Below are 26,156 nucleotides of genomic sequence, written 5' to 3'. Positions count from 1 at the left end.
AAATTCTAAACACGCTGCTTGGTGCTGGGGAGAAAGCTGCACTCCAATGGTGGTCTCCATGACCTGAAATCGGCTTCCAGAAGTCTTTGTCTTACAGTCCTCTCACTTACTGCCATGAAATGATTTCTGGCCTGGACCACGGCAGTGTAGCAATCTCTTAAGACCTCCGACAGCCTCATCCACATCGTCTCTAATAGGTACACAGTTCACGAAATTGCCCCAGAGCACGCTAGACACTTCCAAATGATGCAACTATCACATTCTTTTCTCTTACAATTTGATTTACGTTGCACCAACACAAATAGGTCTTATGGCAATGACTGTATAGGAAAGGGCTAGGAGTGGGAAAGAAGCAACCGTGGCCTTATTTAGGCACAGCCCCCCCAGCATTTGCCTGCTGTGAAAATGGGAAACCACAGAAAACCATCTTCAGGGCCGCTAACAGTGTGGTTCGAACCCATTACCTCCTGAATGCAAGCTCATAACTGCGCGACCCTAACCACACGGTCATCTCAATCAGTACCAATCACATTGGTGACATAATGAATGCTTCATCCATCGCTAATTAACACGATAGCTCTCTCAGTGTCTTTTCAGCTAAGAGGTACATTTACTCGAAATAGGTGAAAGAGAAGTTTTGTTATTATATCATTTAATTATAATCCATCAACAGCTTCCTCTCCAGTATCGCAAAAAGTTTTCAAACTTAAAAAATAATTATTTCCTCACAGGTGCAACAAAATTAGCTCTTAAGACTGAAAAGTGGATCATGAGTAATATTTATGATCTCATATCTCTAAAATTGTTGAATAAATTCTTCCTAACTCATGAAACCTACCTAAACAGAAATTGTCCCTGTCTGTTGTTGTGTGTTTCATATTCAATTTTTACAAAGTGATCCACTTTTTTTGCCAGTCAATAGAGAGATCATAAACATTCAATTCAATTTCAATCAAAACGATATCAATTTATGTGCACTAATTCACATCACTAAACAATACATATGAAAATGGTAACTTACCAATAAGTTACAACTACTCCAGACAAAACCATTAACACCCAATTAATGCAATATTACATTACATACCCAACCTGTGCAGTGCAATTAAGTAACAGATAATACTTTTTCACCTGACAGTTTTCGATGTCCCAAAATACTCCTATGGGTGGCAGAAGACGTGGTAAGGAATGCAAAGATACAGGGCTGCCATCACTTTGATAGCCTCGGAATGCAAATAAAGGATATCGGCAAGCAATTGGTGAGGACTGGCTAAGATGTTGTCCAGAATCTGACTGACTGTCTGAATCAGACAAACTCTGACCAAGGGATGAAGCAGACATTGGACGGAGGGACTTATGAGGCAGAGGGAATGCAAAATGACCATTACAGCCTGGCAAGCTTGAAGTTGTAGTAGCCTCCATTTCTTCACAGCAAGGCAATTCAGAACATTCTCCTAGGTATTGCTGCAAAAACAAAACAAATCTTAAATCTTCCAGCTTTGCACTGCTGCTACTTATTTTGACAACACAAGCGCATGCACAAGACAATAAAAATAGTTATAACCCATAGTACCAAAAACAACCTGATCACACTGCTCTGGCACTAATGAGTTTCAATAACATTTCATAAGATTAGCCATGAACCAGTAGTTCTACGACTAGTAGTTGCATTTTGAACACACACATGAGAAGAGGAAAATGTGTCCTGGTGAAACTCAATCTTTTATAGACAGAACTGCACTTCTCACATTCTCGGGAGATCTTTTAGCACAAAATGCATAAAATACAGTATGTCAAATACGGCAATATAAAAATTATACCAAAAATCTATGAGATTACATCATAAATCTGTAATATTGAATCAGTTCAAACATATTATTTAAAGGAATAGTAAAATTAACAGCCAGCAGAATGAGAACTACAAACATGAAAAAGGTATGAACTGTTCTAGGCTTGTCATTAGAGTCCCATTCTGAATTAGTCAATTATGAACTGTAATTAAACAATTGCTGGAATACTATACTTACTCCCCTCTAAAACCTTGGGCAATATTGTGTTGTCTCATTCTCAAGAGATAGGTTCCACAACAGCCGTATCGTTTCACATAAAGACTTCCATCTACCCCACTGACTACAGAGATGAATATGAAGCATATTAAAAACTTAGTAACTCCAAAAATAGGAAAAGCCGCTAAATCCATAAAAATCAAGAAATGGAATGTTTGGACTGCAAAATCAAGAAATGGAATGTTTGGACTGCAGAGAAAATTAAAAGGCGTATTTTTCTATGTGCTTCCCTGAAGACTTTTTATTAAAATGATGATTAAATTCTAAGCTTAAGCATACAACTTGAACAGAAATTTCCTAACAAGGTGTAATGTAAACTGAGCAGAGAAAAGTAAGACAAAGGAATGCTGGCCTGAGGCACTCTAAATAAGAAGAGGTAGATGGGATTAGTCAATCATTATGTCTGCAAGACAAAATTCCAGCACCTTAGCATTTTTGAAAACCATAAAAGTATATATTGCAAAGTAAAACCAATGCCATTACTACTGCAACACAGAGAGCCTCTGCGTCTACCATTTTGTCGCAGTCATAGGGAGAAGCAGCCCGGACTGGATAAAGAGTGATATCACTGTGTGAAGATTCGCAATTCGCAACATAGCAAGCCAATCGAGAGAGAGCCAGTGCTTCTATTACTGTAACCGGCCGCTGCAGGTCGAGAGGTGCGGAAAGTACAAGAACTGCTGAACCGAAAGCCTTCCATCTCCAGAGGCTTCCACAGGCTTCTGGTACCCGAGGTATCTTGAAAGACTGCCCAGGTATATAAGACACGCGAGACTCACCAGGGGTGAGTTCAGTTTGGTCTAGTTGAGTTCAGTCCAATTGGAGTACAGAGCTGAGTGTGGACAAGTGTCACTGAGAATTTGAGAAGGCAAGTAACAAGTAACTAATCTCATTATGTTCCGTATTGAAGATACAGTAAGTAAAATTCTTTCAAGAATAAAATTACTGTGTCCACCTATTCAAAAATTATAATTGTACTGAATAGGTGTACACAGTAATTTCATTCTAGAAAGAATTTTACTTATTTGAGAAAGCAGTCTTGTAGAGTGTTCTGTCCATGGAACTGACTATTCGTTCCGTCTGTCTGTCACCATCAGTTGAGTCTCTGGGGTCAGCTGCTGTGAGGGTGCAGCACGGGAGAGATCACTAGGTATCGGCGTAGGACAGTGAACTAAGTTCTACTGGAGTACAGACAGCGTATGTCATGCCGAACTGTGAGGCTGTCGTGTGCAGACTCTGAGGTACGGCCTGCGACAGCTGCCGCGAGAATAACTGTGGGACTGAATGAGACCATTAGTGTTAGTGAACGAAGACGGTGAGTATTAGCGAGACCTAACAGTAAGAGCTGAGAGAGAGCTCAAACGGTGTAACTGTGTGTTCTGTACAGTGCCGTGTAAGTTGTGGTCCTGATTTGCCTGTGTGTTAGTTTGTAAGATTACGCAGTTAAATCAATTTTAGAATTTTAACGCTACCAGTTGTAATATTAATTTATTTATCCCACCACCACACGACACTATTAGTAGTTTTTAATTCTTAAAGAATTTTTGTTTATGGATCCACCTTTCAATACATAATAGAACACGCAATTTAAGTGATAAACTTAGTCATTAAAAAATCTGGTACATGTTTCGAGCCTAGTAGATAAACTTCAACCAGTCACAAACATTGAAATGACATCTTAAAAACTATAAAATGTGTTGAACAGATGAAATACAGTATTAAAATGATGAAAACATGTATACACAAAAAGATTTTTAAAAATACGTTATGCAGTATCTGTAGCAGCCTCCGTGGCTCAGACGGCAGCGCATCGGCCTCTCACCGCTGGGTTCCGTGGTTCAAATCCCGGTCACTCAATATGAGATTTGTGCTGGACAAAGCGGAGGCGGGACAGGTTTTTCTCCGGGTACTCCAGTTTTCCCTGCCATCTTTCATTCCAGCAACACTCTCCACTATCATTTCATCTAATCTGTCAGTCATTAATCATTGCCCCAGAGGAGTGCGACAAACTTCAGCAGCCGGCACAATTTGTATCCTCGCCGCAAGATGGGGACCGCATTCATTCCATTCCTGACCCGGTCATTGACTGCAAAACGGGTTGTAGGTTTTCATATGCAGTATCTTGTCATATAATTATAATCTTGTTTCAGTTTAGTTAAAATTAACAATGTGGTTATTAAAAACAGAACTACCGGGCGAGTTGGCCGTGCGGTTAGAGGCGCGCGGCTGTGAGCTAGCATCCAGGAGATAGTGGGTTCACCACTATCAGCAGCTCTTCGAAGAGGGTTTTCCGTGGTTTCCCATTTTTACACCAGGCAAATGCCGGGGCTGTACCTTAATTAAGGCCACGGCCGCTTCCTTCCAACTAAAGCCCTTTTCTATCCCATCGTCGCCATAAGACCTATTCTGTGTCGGAGCGATGTAAAGCCAATAGAAAAAAAAAACTCTTCTTATGTTGATTTAAAAGTTTAACATGTTCAACTAATATTTCTATATTTCGCATTCAGTGTGTGAAAAAAAAAAAAAAAAAGTAGTAGTCTGGTAGTAACAAGGTTAATCTGTCAGAAGCTAAAAACATGGAAGTGTCACATTTAAACACCGTCAAAAGTCACCGAAATCAAACTTCATAACTTAACAGAATAAGAGAGGAGTATATTTATCGCAAAAACGTAAGGAACTCTTTTTCAATGTAGAGGAAGCTAACATGGAGTTGTCACATATGAACACCTTCAAAATCTGCCAATCTACGCCAAAACCAAACACAATAATTTGGGAACGAAAGGATGGAGGAGTACGTTAATTTAAAAAAATGCAATATCAGTAAGTCCAACTTGAAAGAAAACATCAGGACAATATTATACAATTACACTCCATACACTGAATCAGAACACCATATTAAAATGTAATATGTTTCATGTCCCACAAACTATATTTATGGTTTTCACAATGCCGATGTGCTGGAAATTTGTCACGCAGGATGTCCTTTACATGCTGGTACATCTAAGGACATGGGGCTTACATACTGTAGCATCTTCAAATACCATTGAAATGAGTCAGGATCGAACCCACAAACTTGGGCTCAGAAGGCCAGTGCTTCTATCATTTGAGCCACTCAGCCCAGCATATACATAACTAGGTTGTTCTCAGAATTCAATGCATTTTTCATCATCTAGTTGAAATTTCATGGTGTTGAAGGAACTGGCTGTCAATTACAAGGACACGGCAATATGGTGATTGAGTAAGAATGAGACAGCTGTTGTACAATGTGGAGAATATGGATCAGAGGCCCACATCAGGTAGAGTATGGCATTTTAATAGGAAAATTGTACTTCTCTCTGTCCACGAAACATGTATTTAACATGCACTATATCTTGGTAATCGTTTTTTTTTTTAACACGTACTAGAAAAGACCATAAAATGAAGGGCAATCTAGAGACAGGAGGCATTACAATCCAAGAGGAAAGTTATTGTGCTCCGTTTGCAGATGATATTACAATCTTGGCTGAAAAGGAAGATACCTGAACATGACCCTAGACGAGATGATGATGATGATGATGCTTGTTGTTTTAAGGGGCCTAACATCGAAGGTCATCGGCCCCTAATGGTACGAAATGAAAGAACAAAAATTTCAAAGGCATCCACTGACCAAAATAAAAATAAAATATGTCATGAAGAATGAATGGATGGACAGAAACCCAACAAAACACAAAACAAACAAACAAACAAAAACCAGTGGATCAGACTCAAAACAGATCGAAAATAACATTATTACCGACCAAGGAACCACTTATAAAGCACAATGATGCTTGGTGTCTAAAGGGGGTACAAAATCCACGTCTAAGGCCCCACAGAATGGTACATGTCGCGAGTAAAATAGAACCATGGTATGTGTCATGTTGGGGTATTAATCAGAAGTAGCGAAGACTCGCGGTGTTCCACAAAAGATGGTACTACTCACAAGTATTGCAATACGTAAAAGGAACGCAGACCTATGGTGTGTCTCACACAATGGCGCAACTCATAGCCAACGCAAACCGAGAAGGTTCCCCACCTAGGTGTACTAAACACGGGCGCCGGTATTCCCGTGATGTTCCTCACATAGTGGGTACTAATCACAGGCAACGCAGACCCACGGTGCTGCTCATATAGGCTTACAACTCACAGGCTACGCCCAGACCCGCGGTGTTGCTCACATGGGTACGACGCACGGGTATTGGAATCAACCAGGCCAGGCTTTTACTGCTACTAATCACAAACCTATTTCGTACCAAATTTAGTGGTACTACTCGCAAGTACAGGCAACCTATGATGTTCCCCGCGTGATGGTACGATTCAAAATTAGTTTCATGGTTCTAATTCAGTCAGCCCTTGGTCGCCTCTTTTAGTCGCCTCTTACGACAGACAGGGGATACCGCGGGTGTATTCTACATGCGCATCCTCCACCCGCAGGGGGTCTAGATGAGATGGAAACCCCCTTCAGCACATACAATATGCATATCAACAAACCACAAACTAAAATCTTTCTCACTAGACAGGATCCTGCAGTGCCTGAATTTGGGTAGTTATAAGAAAATCTTAGTTGTAGGTTGTTTTTTTTTCTTAAATTTTGACCAGTTAACATTTGGATATCCTTATATTTTAATTATGAGTTGTTTTAGTTGTTTGGGAATGAGAATGGTTGTGTGTGACCATACTAGGTGTCCTTAGGTATTTGTTTCCTTTAGTATAATGTATGGTGGTATAAGATTAGGTTATGTAAGGTTTGCATTCGGGTTCATAACTATGGATTTTATGTGTAAACTTCAGAATTAAGGTAAACTCTGATAAACCTCCCTTTCTTTGCTCTTTTATTTTCTATCTTTTGAAATTTATTAAATGTGCTTGCCCTGCTGTGGGTTTGGAGATCCCGAAAGCATAGTGTGCAAGGATTCTCCCCACATTGTCTTACTCGAGCCACCGGTTCGATGCCTCTAATTTAATTAGCAGCTTAAGTGAAGAAAAATAGAAAACCCACCCTTCAGCCCTTCGTTTATTTTGAAAAGCTCTTCTGGATGGCCGGACGATGGCTTTTCTTTATGTCTTCTTAACTCTGCTGCGGATTCATCTCTGTTACTGTGACTGCAATAACCGGGTCCGTCCTAAGGAGAACTTGCCATGCCTATGGGAAGGGCACTATGAATTTCCTGGCTGATTAGCATCCGACACTAGTTGAGTGACCAAAAGTTCCCGGTGGTGGCAGTTGCTCTGTACTGTGCCACGCTTCACTACTTGCTTATTGTAAGTTCACTACATGGGTGAGCTGAAATGATGTTGATTGATGTTTGTTGTTTAAAGGGGCTGAACATCGAAGTCATCAGCCCCTAATGGTACGAAATGAGACGAAATGAAATGACAACTTAAAATTCCAAAATCCTCCACAGACCAGAATTCAAAGCATGATGACAAAGGATGAATGGATGGACGGAGATGAATTTAAAACGATCAGTGGATCCGACTCACAGTGCCGCACATGCACAGAAGCTGGCACAAAACAATCATGTTACCGACCAAGGGACTGCTTCTATACTACGATGCTGAATCAATTATGCGTACAGTCGAAATGGGTCCAAAATCCAGGTCATCAGCCCCTCATAATAGTATTTATCGCTATGAAAGTAGAACCATGCTATGCGTAATGTTGCGGTACTAATCAAAAGTAGCGGAGACTCGCGGTATTCCACATTTTATGGTACTATTCACAGGTAGTGTAATGCGCACATATAACACAGACGTATGGTGTTTTGCACATTGCGGCGCTATTTGCAGGCAACGCAAACCTATAAAGGCAACGTAAATCTGTGGCGTTCCTCACATAAGTGGACTAACCACAGGGACCCGTACTATCCCGTGGAATTCCTCACACAGTGGGAACTGAGCATAGGTAAGGCAGAACCATGGTGTCACTAATCCCATGGTGAAACTCATATAGGCGTACGAATCACAGGTACTATAGGACCCACATCCTGATTCACACACTGACGCTACTAATCACAAACCTACTGCGTACCTAACATAGTGTTACTACGCGCAAGTAAATGCAACCCATGGTGTTCCCTGCATGATAGTACTAATTACAAGTAGTTTCATGGTTCTAATTGGATCATCCCTTGGTCACCCCTTTGGTCGCCTCTTACGACAGGCAGGGGATACCCTGGGTGAATTCTTCGTCTGCCTCCCCCCCCCCCCCCCACAGGGGGTCCACAAGAGGTATTTTATTTCCCTCAAGTCCGCCGGCAGGCCGGTTGGGAACCCCCTATCCGCCACCTGGGACGTGCCACGTGGGAGTATCACCTCTCCCCCTGCTACGCCTGTGTAGCAGGTTCGTGAAGAGCTGAAATGAAGCTTCGCTGGAGGCCATGGTAGGACTGAATGTGAACACAGTTTTTGGCAGCTGGCCGGTGCCAGCAACCGTGGCCAGCTGCCCTATAAACAGCAAAACCAGTGGTCAAACTTGCAACACTCTGATGCAGATAGACGCTCCCGGGGAGAATGAGTGCAAAAGAAGTGTTATTGTGTGTCAGATAGGGTGTGTGGTTACAACACACTCAGAAAAATTAAAGTGTATTTGTTTTGAGCGTAGCTCGAATTTAAAGGGGGGGAAGATGTGACCTGTTTTTTCAAGAAAGGACGGAGAGATTTATTTGTGTTCTAAAATTTAATTCAGAGACATCAAGGAGTTTTGACCTAGGAAGAATGTAAAATTTTAATTTGGACTGGAAAAGAAGGTTAATTATGATTGGACAAAATTAATACTGTTATTATAATTTCAAAATTTAGGCCAATAGAGAACATGAACTCTTAAGAAGAATTATTGAACTAAATTGTACTGTAATTTTGAAATGTGTTTGAAAAATTTAAAAGGGTCCTTATTTACAGACAGCCTATACCGCACGTGCGGTTTCCGCTGATGAAATCTTTTGTGTCGCAATAGAAATGTTCGAGAACTTACATTAAAAATGTACTTCTTATTGGTCACAATAAGAACTATTTTAACTGGTTGGATCAACAACCATGGTAATTGGTGAAAATTTATGTCTGAATTGTAGCGAGCTTACCTGATTGGCTTTTTGCGTGTTTCTCAATTTCCGGCCTTTGGCTCCTTGGTGGGAGCAGGGCTCTTGTCCGTGTCTTTGGTTTTCTACGAACTAGCAGCCGGACGCACTTCGGGTGTCGTCCCGTCAGCGGGCTCCAGCCACCTCAGGGTAAGCATGTTTTCTCATCTCAAACTTTAAATTAATATGTAAATTACTCTTAGATCCGGAGTTTACCTTAGACCTTGGCTTTAGCCACCTTTCTTGTAATGGCCTTAGCTCTGCAACTAGGCATATCCTTTTGATTTTGGAGGCAATTCCCTTTTCTTTAATTAACATATTTGGTTGTTTACACATAAAACAAATTTTCCTCCAGGAATGCCTCCTGTAATTCAGTTTTGATTTAATGCACGTGTGTTGGAGCGACGCGTCTTTCACTGAAGCGTTTTAGGAAAGGCAGCAACTCCAAAGGCCTTTACATTAAGTTTTACTCTTGATTTTTTAATTTTCTATGTAAATCAAATTGTAAAGTTGATTCCATTTTCCTCAATATAACTTTAAAAGATTACCGTCTGTAATTAGGATGATGCCAGTTACCTTTCATCATGCACTTGTGCGACGAGTTTTGTGTTTTCAGGTTAAATATGCCTTTAAAGAAAAGTAAAGTAGAAATGTTTTAGTAATTGATGTGCGGCAGCACAGATTCCTGTAATGTTATATTTGTATATTCTGAAAGCCATGGATTCATTTACATTATTCTTTGCTACACCTTTATTGCCAATGTTACCTTTGTTTTAACTCGCTGTTGTTCTGTTCTCATGTTATGCCTTCTTTTAATTTGTCAGTAAATGTGGACTTAAGGGTAATTGCGTTAATGTTTCTTTCCCTACAACGTCAAATAATACTCCATCCTCTTAGGGATCCCGGCCTGTTTTCCCACATCCTTCACTAGTTGTCATGTTGTTAATCCTGTTTGTTTTGGTATCTAGCAACATGTGTCACCGAAACTTGCAATGGTAATACCTGTCGCCTCGTCATTTGGTATATTTCCTTTTATCCTTATTATGATTGATTTAAAAGTGTTCTTTTCATTAATGTTGCCTGTTTTGGGGTGACGGAAACAAATAATAAGGGAAAAATGGTGCCACAATTACTTGGCACTGAAGAGACTAGCTGCAGACCGGACATCTTGGAGTATTACTACAAACCAAGCTTCGGAATAAACACTGGAGGAAGAGGAGGGGGGGATTTGAAAGTGCACAAATTTCTCAAAATTCTACAATGCAAATACGGAACAAACTGAAAGTGTAATTCTTTTAGCAAATGAAGGCTAAGAATACGTATTTCAGAAATTAATGTTAATACTTGTATTAATAGGAAAATTGTACTTCTCTCTGTCCACGCTGTTTAGACTCATATTTCTTGAAAATGCAGTCGTTTTCTAACCAGTTCATCTGAGACAGAAGCAAAGACATATAGGAAGATTTGACTGAGAGGAATAACAAATGAACAACTTTTATCTGCTCATGGATTGCATGTGAAAGCAATTTTAATCACCAATATGGTTTAGCATAATACAGACTGGATCCGCTCGGGGTCTGCATTACTACACTACAAACAGGAAGGAATTCAACAACGAAGCAATAATATCAAAAGAAAACTGAAAAATAATAAAACTGCTTTGAAATAAGAAAAGCTATTGTAGAAGCTAGAGACAATGTATCTTAAGTTATTAAATGATCAGCCAATACGATCTTGAATATACAATTAAAGAATACCTGCATAAAAAGAAAAAGATAAAATTTAGGTGGAAATGCATAAAATTACTGACCAATAAGTGCACAATGTATGTATGAGGCCCTAAAAATGCAGATGATTTTAGAGAACAAATTACGAACTCCAGAACATTTCAATGAATTATATAACAATAATAAGCAAACCCGGCCAACAGCTGGAAACTGCAGATGATGATGATGATGATGATGACGATGATGATGATGATGATGATTATAAAACAATGTACCTAAAAATTTTTACAGCATATGATCAATCACAATTCATACATGTAAGTCAAACTTTAATAGCATATCACCATTTACACTGTTTCTCTCAGTGATCTGATTACTTCGTCAAAATATAAAATTTTACACTTGTAAAAATCCACTTCTTGGCATAGCAGAGAATACATCCAGATAAATATAGTGAATGACGGTAATAATAAGAAAGAGAAGAAGCTTTACGTTCCACCAGTCTATGGACTAATGACCCAAACAACAACTGCTACTTTTTCAGTTACTTTAAGATGCCAAGGTGCCAAAAATTTTCCCCACATGAGTTCTTTTATGTGCTGCTGTATGTATTGACATAAAGCTGACATAAATTATTCGAACACCTTCAAGTACCACTGGAGTGAGCCTGATCCAATTTGCCAACTTCGGTTCAGAAAACCATCTGAGCCACTTAGCCTGGAAAGGTAAGACAGAACACAGTAGAATGACAGAATGAAAGCAAAAGTTATATTCACCATTTTGTGCTCCAGAACCTCCCTAGATAGAACAGAGTATCTCTAACAAGAGTTTCATCTTCTGTGACACTTTCCTCTGAGTCAGAATGACCTTCTCTATTCTCAGGACGGAAATCACCTGCAGCCACTTTTTTCTACGAATTGTTCATCTAGTTGCCCCCACATCAACACTGCCCTTTAATAAATGGAGAAAGGTCTATAGGATTACTTAGATTAAACTTCTTAAGCATTCAAGCCATTTTGGAAAGATGGAAAAGTTTGGCCATGTGGCGTGTGGTGGACACCAATACTAAATTGCACTACATGCATAACCATAATAATGACTTACACGATACACTGTCAGGCAGGAAGGTAGAGAGCAGCAGCCTTTCAAAGGCAAATGCTAAAAAGCGGCATGCAAAAAACTAATCTAGATGCATCGCAACCAACGGAAGGTGTCAAATGGAATATTATTGTCACAGGAGGAGAAAATAGCAGAATAAGTAGGGTGAAATTAGGGAGTAGTTACAGGAATGGTTCAAAAGTATGAGACTGAAGAACACATGTATTAGCAGCCGTTAGCTATGTGCTAAGTGTAAGTAGAGTAGCATCTTACTACACAGAAAATTTATTACGCACACTCAGAATGTTTTAAGCCAGCATCAAACCTACGGAAATGATGGAGTCCCACAACCATTTGACGGGCCAGGGACTCCTTGGAAACAACAGGGCGAATGAAATGGAATTCAATGGGGAGCTACTAAATATCAATGGGACTTATGGAAGACAGAAAGTAGAACTGGCTTAGTCAGCATAGAGGATGCATCTGGATGTGTTGGCAATTAATGATATTGTTCAATTAAGGACAGATACTGAGGAAGAGAGAAGAGATTAAAAGGTCTTCTTAACCAGTGTCAAAAGAGGAAGGGCAGAGTGTGAGAGGGTGAGATTGTTCATAAGAAAAATGATAGCATGCAACATACATCCAGTTAAGTATGTAAATGAACGTATGATGTGGACAATTAATAGTAGTAAGAGGATTTAGGACAAGAATAGCCTCAGAGTATTCAATGTGTGAGGAAGCAGATGAAGATGAAGTAGACAAGTTTTATGAAGCACAGAGTTATATTTGTAGTCAGGATCAACAAGTATAGGACAGTGCTAATGGGTGATTTCAAGAGAACTGAAGGATATGAGAAGGTGATGGGTAAATGCGAAGAAGATATGGAAGCTAATGGGTATCAGAAGAATTTACTGGACTTCAGGGCTAGTATGGGATTAGCAGTTATGAATTAATTCTTGAAGTAATAGGCTATTAACTGCTACTCTTGGGAGGGTAGGGACACAAGTAACATTATACACTATGCGATAACCGATTTGAAAACAGAAAATCTGTTAGGAACGTGCATTTAGTGATACCAGTCTATGGACTGATGACCCAAACACCTACATCTTTTTACAGTTATCTTTTAACCCTCCAAGTGATATGAGTCGCTAATAACGACTCATTTATGCCTTTGTGAAATGATACAGCCGTTAACAACAACTTATTTTTTAGAGCCGTATTTCTTAAAGTGGTTGCCTAGAATAGAGAAAGTGAAGTCTTCAGATGAATCAGAGTAGGGAATCTCAAGGACAAGGAAATTAGAAGTACATGGATACAATTAGCACAAAAAAAAAAAAAAAAGAGGGAATTAATGGCATACAGGAATGCTGCAGCAGACACGGCATAGGAATACCTAGGAACAATTGTGTCTAAGGATGAGAAAAAGCATATTGGTGAAATAATGAAGTCAGGAAAGCTATCGTTCTATGATGCGATTTTATTTGACGTAAATAAATATCACACGAGAACACGTTCACTTCCTTGTATAAATTACTTCATTTACACTGTACGTCACAACACACAATTATACACAGTAGCAAATGACACTATATACAACACTCAACAGCGGACTATCCTAAAGTCGATTCTGACAAGTACAGATATCAACAATAATGATGCGCACACTATAACATTCTCTCTCTTGAATTCGCCGCCTCGCTCACTTGAGTCCAGTACTCAGACTCCACCTCGGAGCCCAACAGTCACTCCCAGTCCATCACTTGCCTGAGTCCCAAGAACTAAGAACTGCGAACTAAGAACTGACTTCACTGACTGACAGCTCGATATTTATACTACTCGATCAACTGTCTAGAATGATCAACTTCTGGACGAGTTCTTACAACACTCTAAGGGAACACACTCGAAACATCGATCGACCAGCTAGTCGAATGGGTACTCGAACATTCCTTTCCTATTTAAAAATGTACATGGAAATATCTATAACATTCGTAATGTCTCTACATGTATCTGGATAATAAAACTTTGCCGTAAGTTTCCAGAACCCTTCAGATATACCAAATATGGTACAATAAGTCTAACATACGAATATTATGGAATTTCCTACCGCTTTCGACTATTAGATTTTGAGGTTATACAATACGTATTTGAGGTTATACAATTCTATACTACATATTTACAGGGAAATCATATATTAATCATATTTAACATTTAATAAGTTAGGATTAAATAGACTATAATTAAAATATATTAAACATAATTGAAGGTTTTACACCAATAACGATGTCGTACCTACGACAAAGCTTGTAAAAAGAAGCTGCATCAAAAATTGCTCCAAACAAGAATTGATACAGATAGGGAATTGTACTTAGCTGAAAGGAACAGAGCAAAACAAAAAAATAATAATAATAATAATAATAATAATTGTGGAGTCCAAGTCCAAGAAGAAATTGTGGGAAGATTTCAGTAACAACCTGGAAAAGCTTGGTCAAGCAGCAGTAAACCCTTTCTGGACTGTAAATAATAGGAACGGAGGGAAAAGGGAAATGAACATTGTTTATGTTTCATAGATCAACAACAACACTCGTTTGTATTATGTCACACCGGCACAAGACAGGTCTTACGGCGACAATGGGATAGGAAAGGGCTAGGAGTGCGAAGGAAGCAGCCATGGCCTTAATAAACCTCTGTCGGTCACAAATGATCTGACAGGCAAAGGCTTTACACATTGGTCACTGCCGCTCCAGTGTGCGGATGTAAAACACTCATCCTCTCCTTAGCCTCGCTCCTTGCCACGTTCGACAGTGACGTGACAGGTAGTCTGTGTTCGCTCACTCTATAAGTGTTTCATCTGATCTGGTAGACTGTTTCTGATGCGATTTGTGTTTCAAAGAGATACAAACAATTATTGTTCTGTAAGTAGTTAAATTATTTGTTTACTCTAAATTTGGTGTAATTTCCCATGTAAGCAAGTAGATAGTGCAGTATAAGCACAGTGCCACACAGGCACATTGTGACTACTTACATCCCAATTTCTGTTTATTTTAGATTTATCATCCATTATAGACAGTAGGATGGAACATTAGAGCAGAAGATGTGGAGGATGTCCGAAGACTATTGCAGACGACAATGACGATGCATTACACGAGAATTTTGAAGACTAAAGTGACACAAAGAGTGATGGACTTCTGGAATCAAGAGAAGGCGACTCGGAAACAGAACAAGAAGATGACAGAGATGATGCCGATAATAATAATAATAATTTTGTGTGGCTATTTCCAGCCAGGTGCAGCCCTTGTAAGGCAGACCCTCTGATGAGGGTGGGCGGCATATGCCATGAGTAGGTAACTGCATGATATTGTGGTGGATGATAGTGTTATGTGTGGTGTGCGAGTTGCAGAGATGTTGGGGACAGCACAAACACCCAGTCGCCGAGCCAAGGGAATTAACCATTTAAGGTTAAAATCTCCAACCTGGCCGGAAATCGAACCCGGGGCCTTCTGAACCAAAGAGCACGGCACTGACCATTCAGCCAAGGAACCGGACATGATGTTGATGAACACGTAGCATTAGAGGACAATACAAAATTGTGTACGGTGCCGCCATCCCATCAGGTCCATGCCACGAACAATAGGCAAATGGTGTTCAATGCTAAACGAGCAACAATAATTCATTGGTGGCCAAACTATCAACAGTTGTTGATCTCCTGGCCATAATACACGGTCCTTTTAGGGACCACCAGACACTGAAACTAGGACAAAACATCCGTATTTGTCAGATCAACATAGAAGGCATCAGTACGTCTAAATGGCAATATATATCAAGGCTCTTACGAAAATATAAAGTAGATGTACTTCTTGTCTAAGAATCTCACATTGAGAATGAAGACTAAGCCAGAAAGAGAGCAAGAATTCCTGAATATGGTGTGATAGGGATAACCTATCATCGTCATTATGGTAATATAACATATGTTCGTAGTAATATTGAAGATACTTGTCTATTAACAACATGAACAGATGATGACATCCATACAATTACAATCAAAGTTGGTGAATTAATAATTGTAAATGTATACAAACCTCCTCCAATCCCTTGGACTTCACATGTCCTGGAAGTTTATCAACATCCATCAATCTATTGTGGTGATTTCAATAGCCATCATGCTGACTGGAGGTACAACTCGAATGACATAAATGGAGAGCACTTGTCAAACTGGGCAGATGAAAACTACCTTCACCTAATTTTTTATGCCAAAGATCCATCCACCTTCTGATCAGCTGGTTGGAACAAAGATTTCAATCCTGACATTTTTGTCTCCAAGGATACTACATATCAACCCCTTCATGCCAACAGAAGAGATTCTTAGGCGCTGTAATATCAACAGCTAAAAAGCATATCCCAAGAGGTTATCGAAAGAAGTATATACCTGGTTGAAATAAAGAAAGTGAGGATCTATATGAAGAATTTCTCGGAAGTGGTGACAATGAAATTGGAGAGGAACTGCTCAGAATACTTGATGTAGCTCGTTGGGAGAAATGGATGCAAAGTACAAAAAATCTTGACTTTAACCCTGGAACCGGCATGCGGTTTACCTTCAAGCGGCAAGCATTTAGGTGAGTTTTGCATACAACTTTTAAAAAATTCATAAAAATTGTTTTTTTTTTCAATTTATTTTTATGTATAACATGTCATTTTATTCAGAAAAGGATGAAAAACTATAGTAGGAAATTAAATTTACCAATTTAGTATCCTGAAGCAGTATGGGTGAAGTATCCAACACACGCTAAGTATTCCAAAATAATCCAAAAGTTTTGATGATGATGATTATGATGATTGTTGTTGTTTAAAGGGGCCTAACATCGAGGTCATCGGCCCCTAATGGTACGAAATGAAATAACAAAAGAATCCAAATTCATCCACTGACCAAAATAAAATTAAAAATGTCATGAAGAATGAATGGATGGACATGAAAAAAAAAAAACACACACACACACACACACACACACACACACACACACACACACACACACACACACACACACACACACACACACACAAAAAAAAAACAGTGGATCAGACTCAAAAAGAAGGTAGTTAATGAGAGTATTATTGACCAAGGGACCATTCATAAAGCACAATGATGCTTGATGTCTGAAGGGGTACTAAATTCACGCCTAAGGCCCCACAGAATGGTACATGCCACGAGTAAAGTAGAACCATGGTATTTGTCATTTTCGGGTCCTGATCAAAAGTAGCGAAGACTCACGGTGGTCCACACAAGATGGTACTACTCACAAGTATTGCAATTCGTACAGGGAACGCAGACCTATGGTGTTTCTCACACAATGGCGCCACTCATAGCCAATGCAAACCGGTAAGGTTCCTCACCTAGGTGTACTAGTCACGGGCGCCGGTATTCCCATGGTGTTCCTCATAAAGTGGGTACCAATCACAGGCAACGCTGACCCACGGTGCCGCGCATATAGCGGTACAACTCACAAGCTACGCCCACCCACGGTGCCGCGCATATAGCGGTACAACTCACAGGCTACGCCCAGACCCATGGTGTTGCTCACATGGGTACGACGCACGGGTACTGGAATCCACAAGGCCAGGCTTTTTACTGCAACTAATCACAAACCTATTTCGTACCAATTTAGAGGATAGAAAAAGACAGCTGGAACAGGGTCCTGGGGCGGGGAGAGAGAAAAGGGAGGAGTAAGTAGCTTCTGCAACTGTCAGGAAAGATAGGGCTGACCAAGAGAGTGGGAGGGGATCAAATGAGGTGGGTAGGGTTGAGGCTCTGGTCATGAGGGATTCCATGGTTAGACATGTGGGGAAAGTGTCTGGAGGAAAGGTTACCAGTGTAGAGTGTTATCCAGGAATTAGGGTGAGACAGATGTTGAAGAAAGTATGTAGAAGAGAAGGAGGAGGAGGTGGTAGCGTTTACGTTGGTACCGTAAAACGTGGTAACTTCGGCCATCCAGGGTAAATTTGGCCACTGACGTATGTCAACACCGATTTTCTCCTGCTCCCTATACTATAAAAGATGAATCACTTGCAACAACTAAAATACGCACGCAATAGAATGCTCTATCAACACTCGTTAGTTCAAAGAATAGAGGCAGTCTCATTGTCGAGTAAAGCGATTTGTTTTGCAGCACCGATTATTGTCTTGTTGGGTAACATTGGAAAAAAACTGTTCACCAGCCCCAGGATCTGATTCTCTACTCCAGCAGTTTATTGTGTTAGAAAGTATGTCTGATAACTGATCAACTGAATTTGATGCATTTTATTCACATAGGTTTCCATGGAATAGTTTTGTGATGAAAATTGCCCTCTTCCAGGGCAACTTCGGCCATGCCAAGAAGGTACAAGAAAGTTTTAGGCGGCCACAAGTATTGTAATTACAATCCCGTTTCCTAAAAGAACGCATTAGAAGAGATAAAGAAAGGCACAATAACGATTCGGCAAGCCTCAGAGAAATATGCTGTTCCGCTATCGACCCTGCAAGACAAGCCGAACAAGAAGCACAAGGGAAAAATGCATTCTCTCAGCTGAGGTTTGCTTTGATGTTTATATGTATCTACTTCCTTCATAACCCCCGAGGTATTGCTAACCAAGATATTTTATTTACCTATTATCTCTGGTGTTTGTTTTCAGGAAGATGCCGACATCATACATGGACTTACTACGTGTGCTGTAAGGGGATATCCGTGAACACCTGTAGACATCAGAATTGTGGCGAAAGATTATCTACACAGAGAGGGAAAAACAATTTCCACCTTCAAAGATAATGTGCCTGGTGCAGACTGGCTCAAAAGTTTTCTTGATAAACATCGAGATTTATCGTTTCTCTTTGAGGAAAATATCAAACATGGTAGAGCCTCCGTAGGATCAGTAGAAATTGGTGAATATTTCGACAACTTAGAAACATCACTGGACAGAATACTCCCAGAAAACATTGTAAACTACAATGAAACTAATTTTGTAGATGATCTGGGTAAAGTTAAAGTGATTGTAAAAAGAGGAAGTAAACACCCTGAGAGGATTACTGACTCATCAAAGAGTGGAACTTCTGTCATATTGGTAGGAACAGGCTCAGGAGAGTTGTTGCCTCCATGTATGCTTTATCGAGCCAAACATTTGTACCCAGGCTGGACGGAAGGTGGTGTTAATGTGCACATTATGACAGAAATGAAAGTGGTTGGTTTGATATGCCCATTTTTGAGGAATGGTTTTCTACAATTTGTCTGCCGTATCCCAAGAAGTTACCTGGTAAAAAAGTAATAATAGGTGACAACCTGTCCAGCCATCTGTCAATGGAAGTGATCAGTGTGAGAACAACAATATATCGTTTGTGCCACCAAATTCAACCCATCTAACACAGCCATTGGATGTTTGACTTTTCCGTCCACTTAAAATTTCTTGGAGAAAACAGTTAAACAAATGGAAGAATAAGAATAGAGGAACCCTACCTAAAACAGAATTACTCAGAGTTTTCAAGGTGACCCTGGAGGATATAGAGGATGAAAGGTTGAAAACTAGCCTGAAATCTGGCTTCAGAGCTGCAGGACTTTGTACTCTAAATAGAGATGCTGTCCTAAAAAGACTTCCTGACTTTACCGAAAATCAGAGTTTGGAAAAGTCATGGAGCGAATCAAACACAAATCTCTTGAAGACATCTCGATAAGGGGAGAAGAATAATTCCAGATTCAAAGGAAAACGACTGAATGTGAGGCCTGGACAAAGTGTAACCACAAACCACAAAGCAGAGCAACCCCAAGATGAACAGGAGCAGCTTGAAGGAAATGATGAACTTTGCAGCCAAGGAGAGAGAATTTTAACTGAAGACAGGACGGCAAGTTTGGAAATGCAAGTACAAAGGGCACTAGGAAAGTTTTGCAATATGCAAAAACAGTTAGCTGGACACCCCTGTTATGGTGAGGGATGAAAAGAGGGGTGAAAACCGGTCTAGAAGACAGCAAGGCGCGACCTTCACACCAGTTGTTACCAAGCAGTGGGAATGAAAGCAAGTTAAGATGTCAGTGTGGTCTAAAGGTGAATATCGCGCAATTATCCGCTACAATTTTGCTCGTGAATTAACTGTTGACCATTGGCTGGAGGAAATGACTCTTGTGCTGAGGAAAGACTGTCCACATCGGACAATTTTCCGCTGGTACAGGAAATTTTGGGGTTGAAGACGATCCTCATTCTGGGCGACCGTCTGAATCAGTGAAGTGACTGAGGAAAACATTGAAGCTGTGAGGAAAATGTTGCAGCAAGAGAGGCAGTTGACATATCAGCAGGTAGAAGAGACCTTCCCCATCCCTGCACCAGCTATTCATTCAATTCTACACGACCATCTCCATGTTAGAAAGGTTTTCCCCATTCACTTTCAGAGGAACAAAGGGCACATAGAGTAAAATAGTGCCGAGAAATGCTAAAACAGTTTGAAAATGGGACTTCACGTAACATCAATAGCATTGTTACAGGTGAAGAAACTTGGCTTTATTATTACGATGTCCCAACAAAATCCCAGAACAAGGTGTGGCTGTTTGAAGATGAGGGTACTCATGTGACTGTGCAAAAGTCAAGGTCAGTGAAGAAAAGAATGATCGCAGTATTCTTCACTAAACGGGGCATCCTGACTTGGGTTGTGCTAGAAACACGAAGGACAGTTACTGCGAAGTGGTACAGTGAGACTTGTCTGCCTCAGGTCATCCAAGCTATCAAGCAGCTCCGTCCACGGTCATGGCTCGACACTTGGCTCTTGCATCAGACAATGCTCCAGCACTTCGTGCTAATGTAACTATGGATTTTCTTGCCAGATCAGGATTGATTGTGGTTGATCACCCTCCATACGGTCCTGATATTACCCCACGTGATTTCGCAGTCTTCCCAGGAGTGAAGATGAAGCTGAAAGGGCGGCGTTTTGCATCCGACAAGGAGCTTCTGGCAGCATGGGATCAAGAGTGTGAAAATGTAACTCAAGAGAAGTGGCAGAGTTGGTTCGGTGACTGGTTTTGACATATGGAGAAGTGTATTGAGTGTGGTAGAAATTCTTTTGAAAAAGTCTAAAGCGTTCACTCACATTGCAAAACTTTCCTAGTGCCCTTTGTAGATGGGACTGATGAATATGAAGTAGGAAACTTCGTACTTGTAAAATTTTCCAAGGACAAAATTCAGCAATTTTATATTGAAGAAGTTAAAGAAAATAGAGAGCACTTGGTAGTGAAGTTTTTGAGGAAGAAAGCTGGAAGGGATGTGTACTTCACTTTCCCAGTTGATGATGAATGTGACGTCCAGAAGGATATTGTGAGGAAATTGGAAGTTCGGGATCCAGTCAGAAGTGGGCGATACAAATTCAAGAGCTTAATTGACAGGCCAGATATATTTTAATGTAGACACCAGTGTAGTGTGAGAACAATCCAAAAATATTTTATTTTTTTCAACTTGTTTCTTTTTTCATACATTGGACTCAAGAGTATATGATTTTGCTATCTTGATTACCTTTCATGCCTAAAAAATTAGTTATTAGTTAGTTTTTATATCATTCAATGCTTATAGGCTTAAGTTAAATGAACTTGTTTCTTTTTTGGGGAAAATGTGATAATCATAATTCATTACCGAATTACAATTACTATTATGTACATACATAACAATGAAGCAAAAATACGGCAGAGCTTTTTTTTTTCATAAAATTGGAATATTCCATGTATATATTTTCAAAATACATGAAACCGTGGCCGAAATTACCCCGATTTACAGTACCAAAAACTTAAGGCAAGAAGTTGTAAGTACCAACATAGTTGGGGATGTGTGGGATCTGGCAAGTATGCAGCACAGATGAAGTTTAAGGAAACAGAGATTGTTATCAGTGGAATACTGCGTAGGAGGGATACTGACTGGAAGGTGATTGAGGATTTAAATGAGACTATGGAGTAGGTATGTGGGAAACTGGGAGTAAGTTTTCTAGATCCTAATGGGTGGGTAAGAGATAGGGATCTGTGCTCAGATGGCCTTCACTTAAACCGCAGTGGTACGTATAAGTTAGAAAATTTGTTCAGAAGGGTTATAGGGAGATACATTCCAGAAAAGGAGTGGTCTAGGGAGTGGTGATAAGGGTACAGGGATCTGGAAGTCAAGTAAGGACGACATAAAAATGTTAGTGTTGAACTGAGAAGTATTGTAAAGATAATAATAATAATAATAATAATAATAATAATAATAATAATAATAATAATAATAATAATGTCATCTGCTTTACGTCCCACTAACTACTTTTATGGTCTTCGGAGACGCCGAGGTGCCGGAATTTAGTCCCGCAGGAGTTCTTTTACGTGCCAGTAAATCTACCGACACGAGGCTGTCGTATTTGAGCACCTTCAAATACCACCGGACTGAGCCAGGATCGAACCTGCCAAGTTGGGATTAGAAGGCCAGCGCCTTAACCGTCTGAGCCACTCAGCCCGGCCTATTGTAAAGAAAGGAATAGAATTAAATAATTCAACACGTTTAGTGCCAGAGCGAAAATCACGGGATTTCCATCTAGTGCCGTGAGCTAATAACATCAAGTTACTCCCTGATGCCTAAACGTTCACAGGCTTAACCAAGCAAGTGATCGCTGAAATGAGGATATATTTATGAAATATTAACCCGTTAACGCCGTGCGTGTCCATATGATCTTGGCCTGCATTCTTTCATTTAGATTGCTCTCAGTGCTTTGTATAGCGCTGGAATTGATTGCTGACTGTATAGATCAATTCAAGAAGCATGTGGCAAATGTGTGCGAGCATATTATTACGCAATACATATCGACTCATTGTTTTGGCGCACTTTCGTTTCGTGTCATTGTCACAGCAGCTGAATCATGACAGCGCGCTTCAAGTAAGTTTGATATTTCACATATATTTATGTTTAGATTACACAACTCATATGCTTAACAAGTTTGGGAGTGATCTATGTTCACGTTATGATGCAGGTAATTTACATTTAACAGTAAATATTACTCCCGTAGGCACTTAAAACATTGGGTGATCGTATGATCACGCTAGGCGCTTGTATTAACTATTCACCCTGTGCGTGTATTTGATGGTGTACATTATGCTACCTGTTACGATTACTGTTATACATCAATTTTCATTGAACAACTTTATTCGATTTATGGTCATCTATTCTACATTTAAATAAATTGTGACTTGTTAACATATATGCAGCTATAAAACCTTGTTTCCCTTTTTACAGGGACATTACCCTCCAAGAAGTATTAGATAATCTTGAATCGGACGAACCAATTGGAGATTTTAACAGCATTTTTATTGAACCTCCACAAGCTAATATTTACTCCGACGAAGATTCAGGATAATATATAAGTAATAATAATAATAACGTAAATGTTTCCACCTTTTCAATACAATATATTCACAAAATTACAAAATTATACGGTACTAGTTTCGACCCATCTAGGGGTCATCATCAGCCGTATTGGAGCAAAGATCATTTGTGGCGAAATCCTAAGACAATATTATTTTAAAGAATAACAAGTGAAATGAGATGTTATGGTAATAGTTAATAATACAAGGAATATACATACTAAGAGGTTTTTAACAAAGAATAAAGTATAAATGGGGTGTTGTAAAAATTATAATCATAGAAATCATTAAGTTCTTGTATTGAAATGAAATATGGCTTAGGAAGAGGGCTTAAGGTGGGGCTGAAGGGTGCGGGAGAAAGTGTAAATGTCTTGGAAAAGTACCTTTGATTAAATTTAGGATTGAGTTTAGGTTGGCTGCATTATTGTTTCTGAGGAAAGTGATAAATAGATCGAAGAGTATGTTGGGTTTCTCTGAGATTTCATTGAGATTGTGACTGGCATTAAAGTATTGGTCTAGGTGTATGTAGTAATTTTCCATTATGTTCAGTAAAGGGCCCTTGTTTGCTAATACGAGGATGTCCATGTCTTGTTCAATATTGGTGAAATTATGGTTATAATCTTGCATGTGTTGGCCGATGGCTGAAAACTTGTTGTATTTTATTGCGTTAGTGTGCTCGTGGTATCTGATAATGAAGTTCCTCCCGGTTTGCCCGATGTAGGTTTTTTTACAGGTGGTACATTTGATCCTATAAACTCCTGATTTTAAAAAACTGCTGGTCTTGTTGATGTGTGAAGTATTGTATAAAACATTCATGTTCTTATTGTTGGTTTTGAAGGCTATTTTAACGCCTTGTTTCTTAAAGATGTTGGTTAACTTGTAGATATCATTGTTGAACGTGAAGGTGGAAAATGTTAGAGGTTTGGTTATTTCTTTTTTGAGGGTAGTTTTTGGGCGATGTTTGTGTTTATTGATTATCCTTTCTATAAAATGATTGCTGAAGCCGTTGAATTTTGCGATTCCGCGGATTGTGTTGAGTTCGTTTTTTAGATCTTTATTGGACATAGGTATGCTGAAGGCTCGGTGAACTAGGCTGTTGTATGTGGCTCGTTTGTGGGACTGGGGGTGCACTGAATCTTGGCGAATGGTGGAGGCTGTTTGAGTGGGTTTTCTGAAAATTTTATAACATCAACATCAACAAGACCAGCAGTTTTTTAAAAATCAGGAGTTTATAGGATCCTTTCTATAAAATGATTGCTGAAGCCGTTGAATTTTGCGATTCCGCGGATTGTGTTGAGTTCGTTTTTTAGATCTTTATTGGACATAGGTATGCTGAAGGCTCGGTGAACTAGGCTGTTGTATGTGGCTCGTTTGTGGGACTGGGGGTGCACTGAATCTTGGCGAATGGTGGAGGCTGTTTGAGTGGGTTTTCTGAAAATTTTATAACATCAACATCAACAAGACCAGCAGTTTTTTAAAAATCAGGAGTTTATAGGATAAAAAAACCTACATCGGGCAAACCGGGAGAAACTTCATTATCAGATACCACGAGCACACTAACGCAATAAAATACAACAAGTTTTCAGCCATCGGCCAACACATGCAAGATTATAACCATAATTTCACCAATATTGAACAAGACATGGACATCCTCGTATTAGCAAACAAGGGCCCTTTACTGAACATAATGGAAAATTACTACATACACCTAGACCAATACTTTAATGCCAGTCACAATCTCAATGAAATCTCAGAGAAACCCAACATACTCTTCGATCTATTTATCACTTTCCTCAGAAACAATAATGCAGCCAACCTAAACTCAATCCTAAATTTAATCAAAGGTACTTTTCCAAGACATTTACACTTTCTCCCGCACCCTTCAGCCCCACCTTAAGCCCTCTTCCTAAGCCATATTTCATTTCAATACAAGAACTTAATGATTTCCATGATTATAATTTTTACAACACCCTATTTATACTTTATTCTTTGTTAAAAACCTCTTAGTATGTATATTCCTTGTATTATTAACTATTACCATAACATCTCATTTCACTTGTTATTCTTTAAAATAATATTGTCTTAGGATTTCGCCACAAATGATCTTTGCTCCAATACGGCTGATGATGACCCCTAGATGGGTCGAAACTAGTACCGTATAATTTTGTAATTTTGTGAATATATTGTATTGAAAAGGTGGAAACATTTACGTTATTATTATTATTACTTATATATTATTCTCAGTTCAATACGGACCAAAAACATGAAATTCATAACCATCAATGAAGATTCAGGAGATGAAGATGTTGGTGGTTAGGTTGATAACCTCACAGGTCGCCAGCTTTCAAGTAAGGCATAAACTGTACTCGCTGGCAACGATCGTATAGAAGGCGCAGACGATGATCCCGTTTCAGCAGGTATTTTAGATCAGTCATCTAGCAAGAAAACTGAACTTCAAAGAATAAATCCTGTGTGGAGTAAGGATGACAACCGAGATTCAGTTGGCATATTCCCGGAAGCCGATTTTTCCACCTTATCCGGCAAATCTCCTACACAGTGTTTTGAACTAATGTTTGACAACGAAGTGATGGAGTTCATGATTCAAGAATTAAGCAAGTTTGCCTTGTTTAAGAATTGTGACGACCCAAAAATATCTAAGGAGGAATTAAAAGTATTTCTTGCTGTGCTAATTCTTTCCGGTTACAACAATGTGCCTAGCAAACGATCGTATTGGGAAGCAGCAGATGATGTACGTAATACACTTGTTGTAAATGCTATGGGAAGAGACCGCTCTGACAA

General features: G+C 39.5%; 1 protein-coding gene across 6 annotated transcripts in view; it reads right to left on the bottom strand.

Moving 5' to 3' along the window:
• The window catches only part of Marf1 (meiosis regulator and mRNA stability factor 1-like protein), an 818,555-nt gene that overhangs the window by 754,111 nt on the left and 38,288 nt on the right, over positions 1-26,156 (bottom strand). For all 6 annotated transcript variants that reach the window (XM_067150043.2, XM_067150047.2, XM_067150048.2 and 3 more), the window contains exon 2: positions 1,132-1,464. In XM_067150043.2, coding sequence (XP_067006144.2) covers positions 1,132-1,422 — 291 coding nt within the window. In that variant the 5' untranslated portion in view covers positions 1,423-1,464. The remainder of the gene's footprint in view (positions 1-1,131; positions 1,465-26,156) is intronic.

Source organism: Anabrus simplex, chromosome 6 (assembly GCF_040414725.1).
Source record: "Anabrus simplex isolate iqAnaSimp1 chromosome 6, ASM4041472v1, whole genome shotgun sequence".
Classification (NCBI taxonomy): Eukaryota; Metazoa; Arthropoda; class Insecta; order Orthoptera; family Tettigoniidae; genus Anabrus; species Anabrus simplex.
This window is presented reverse-complemented; position numbering and strand designations above follow the sequence as displayed.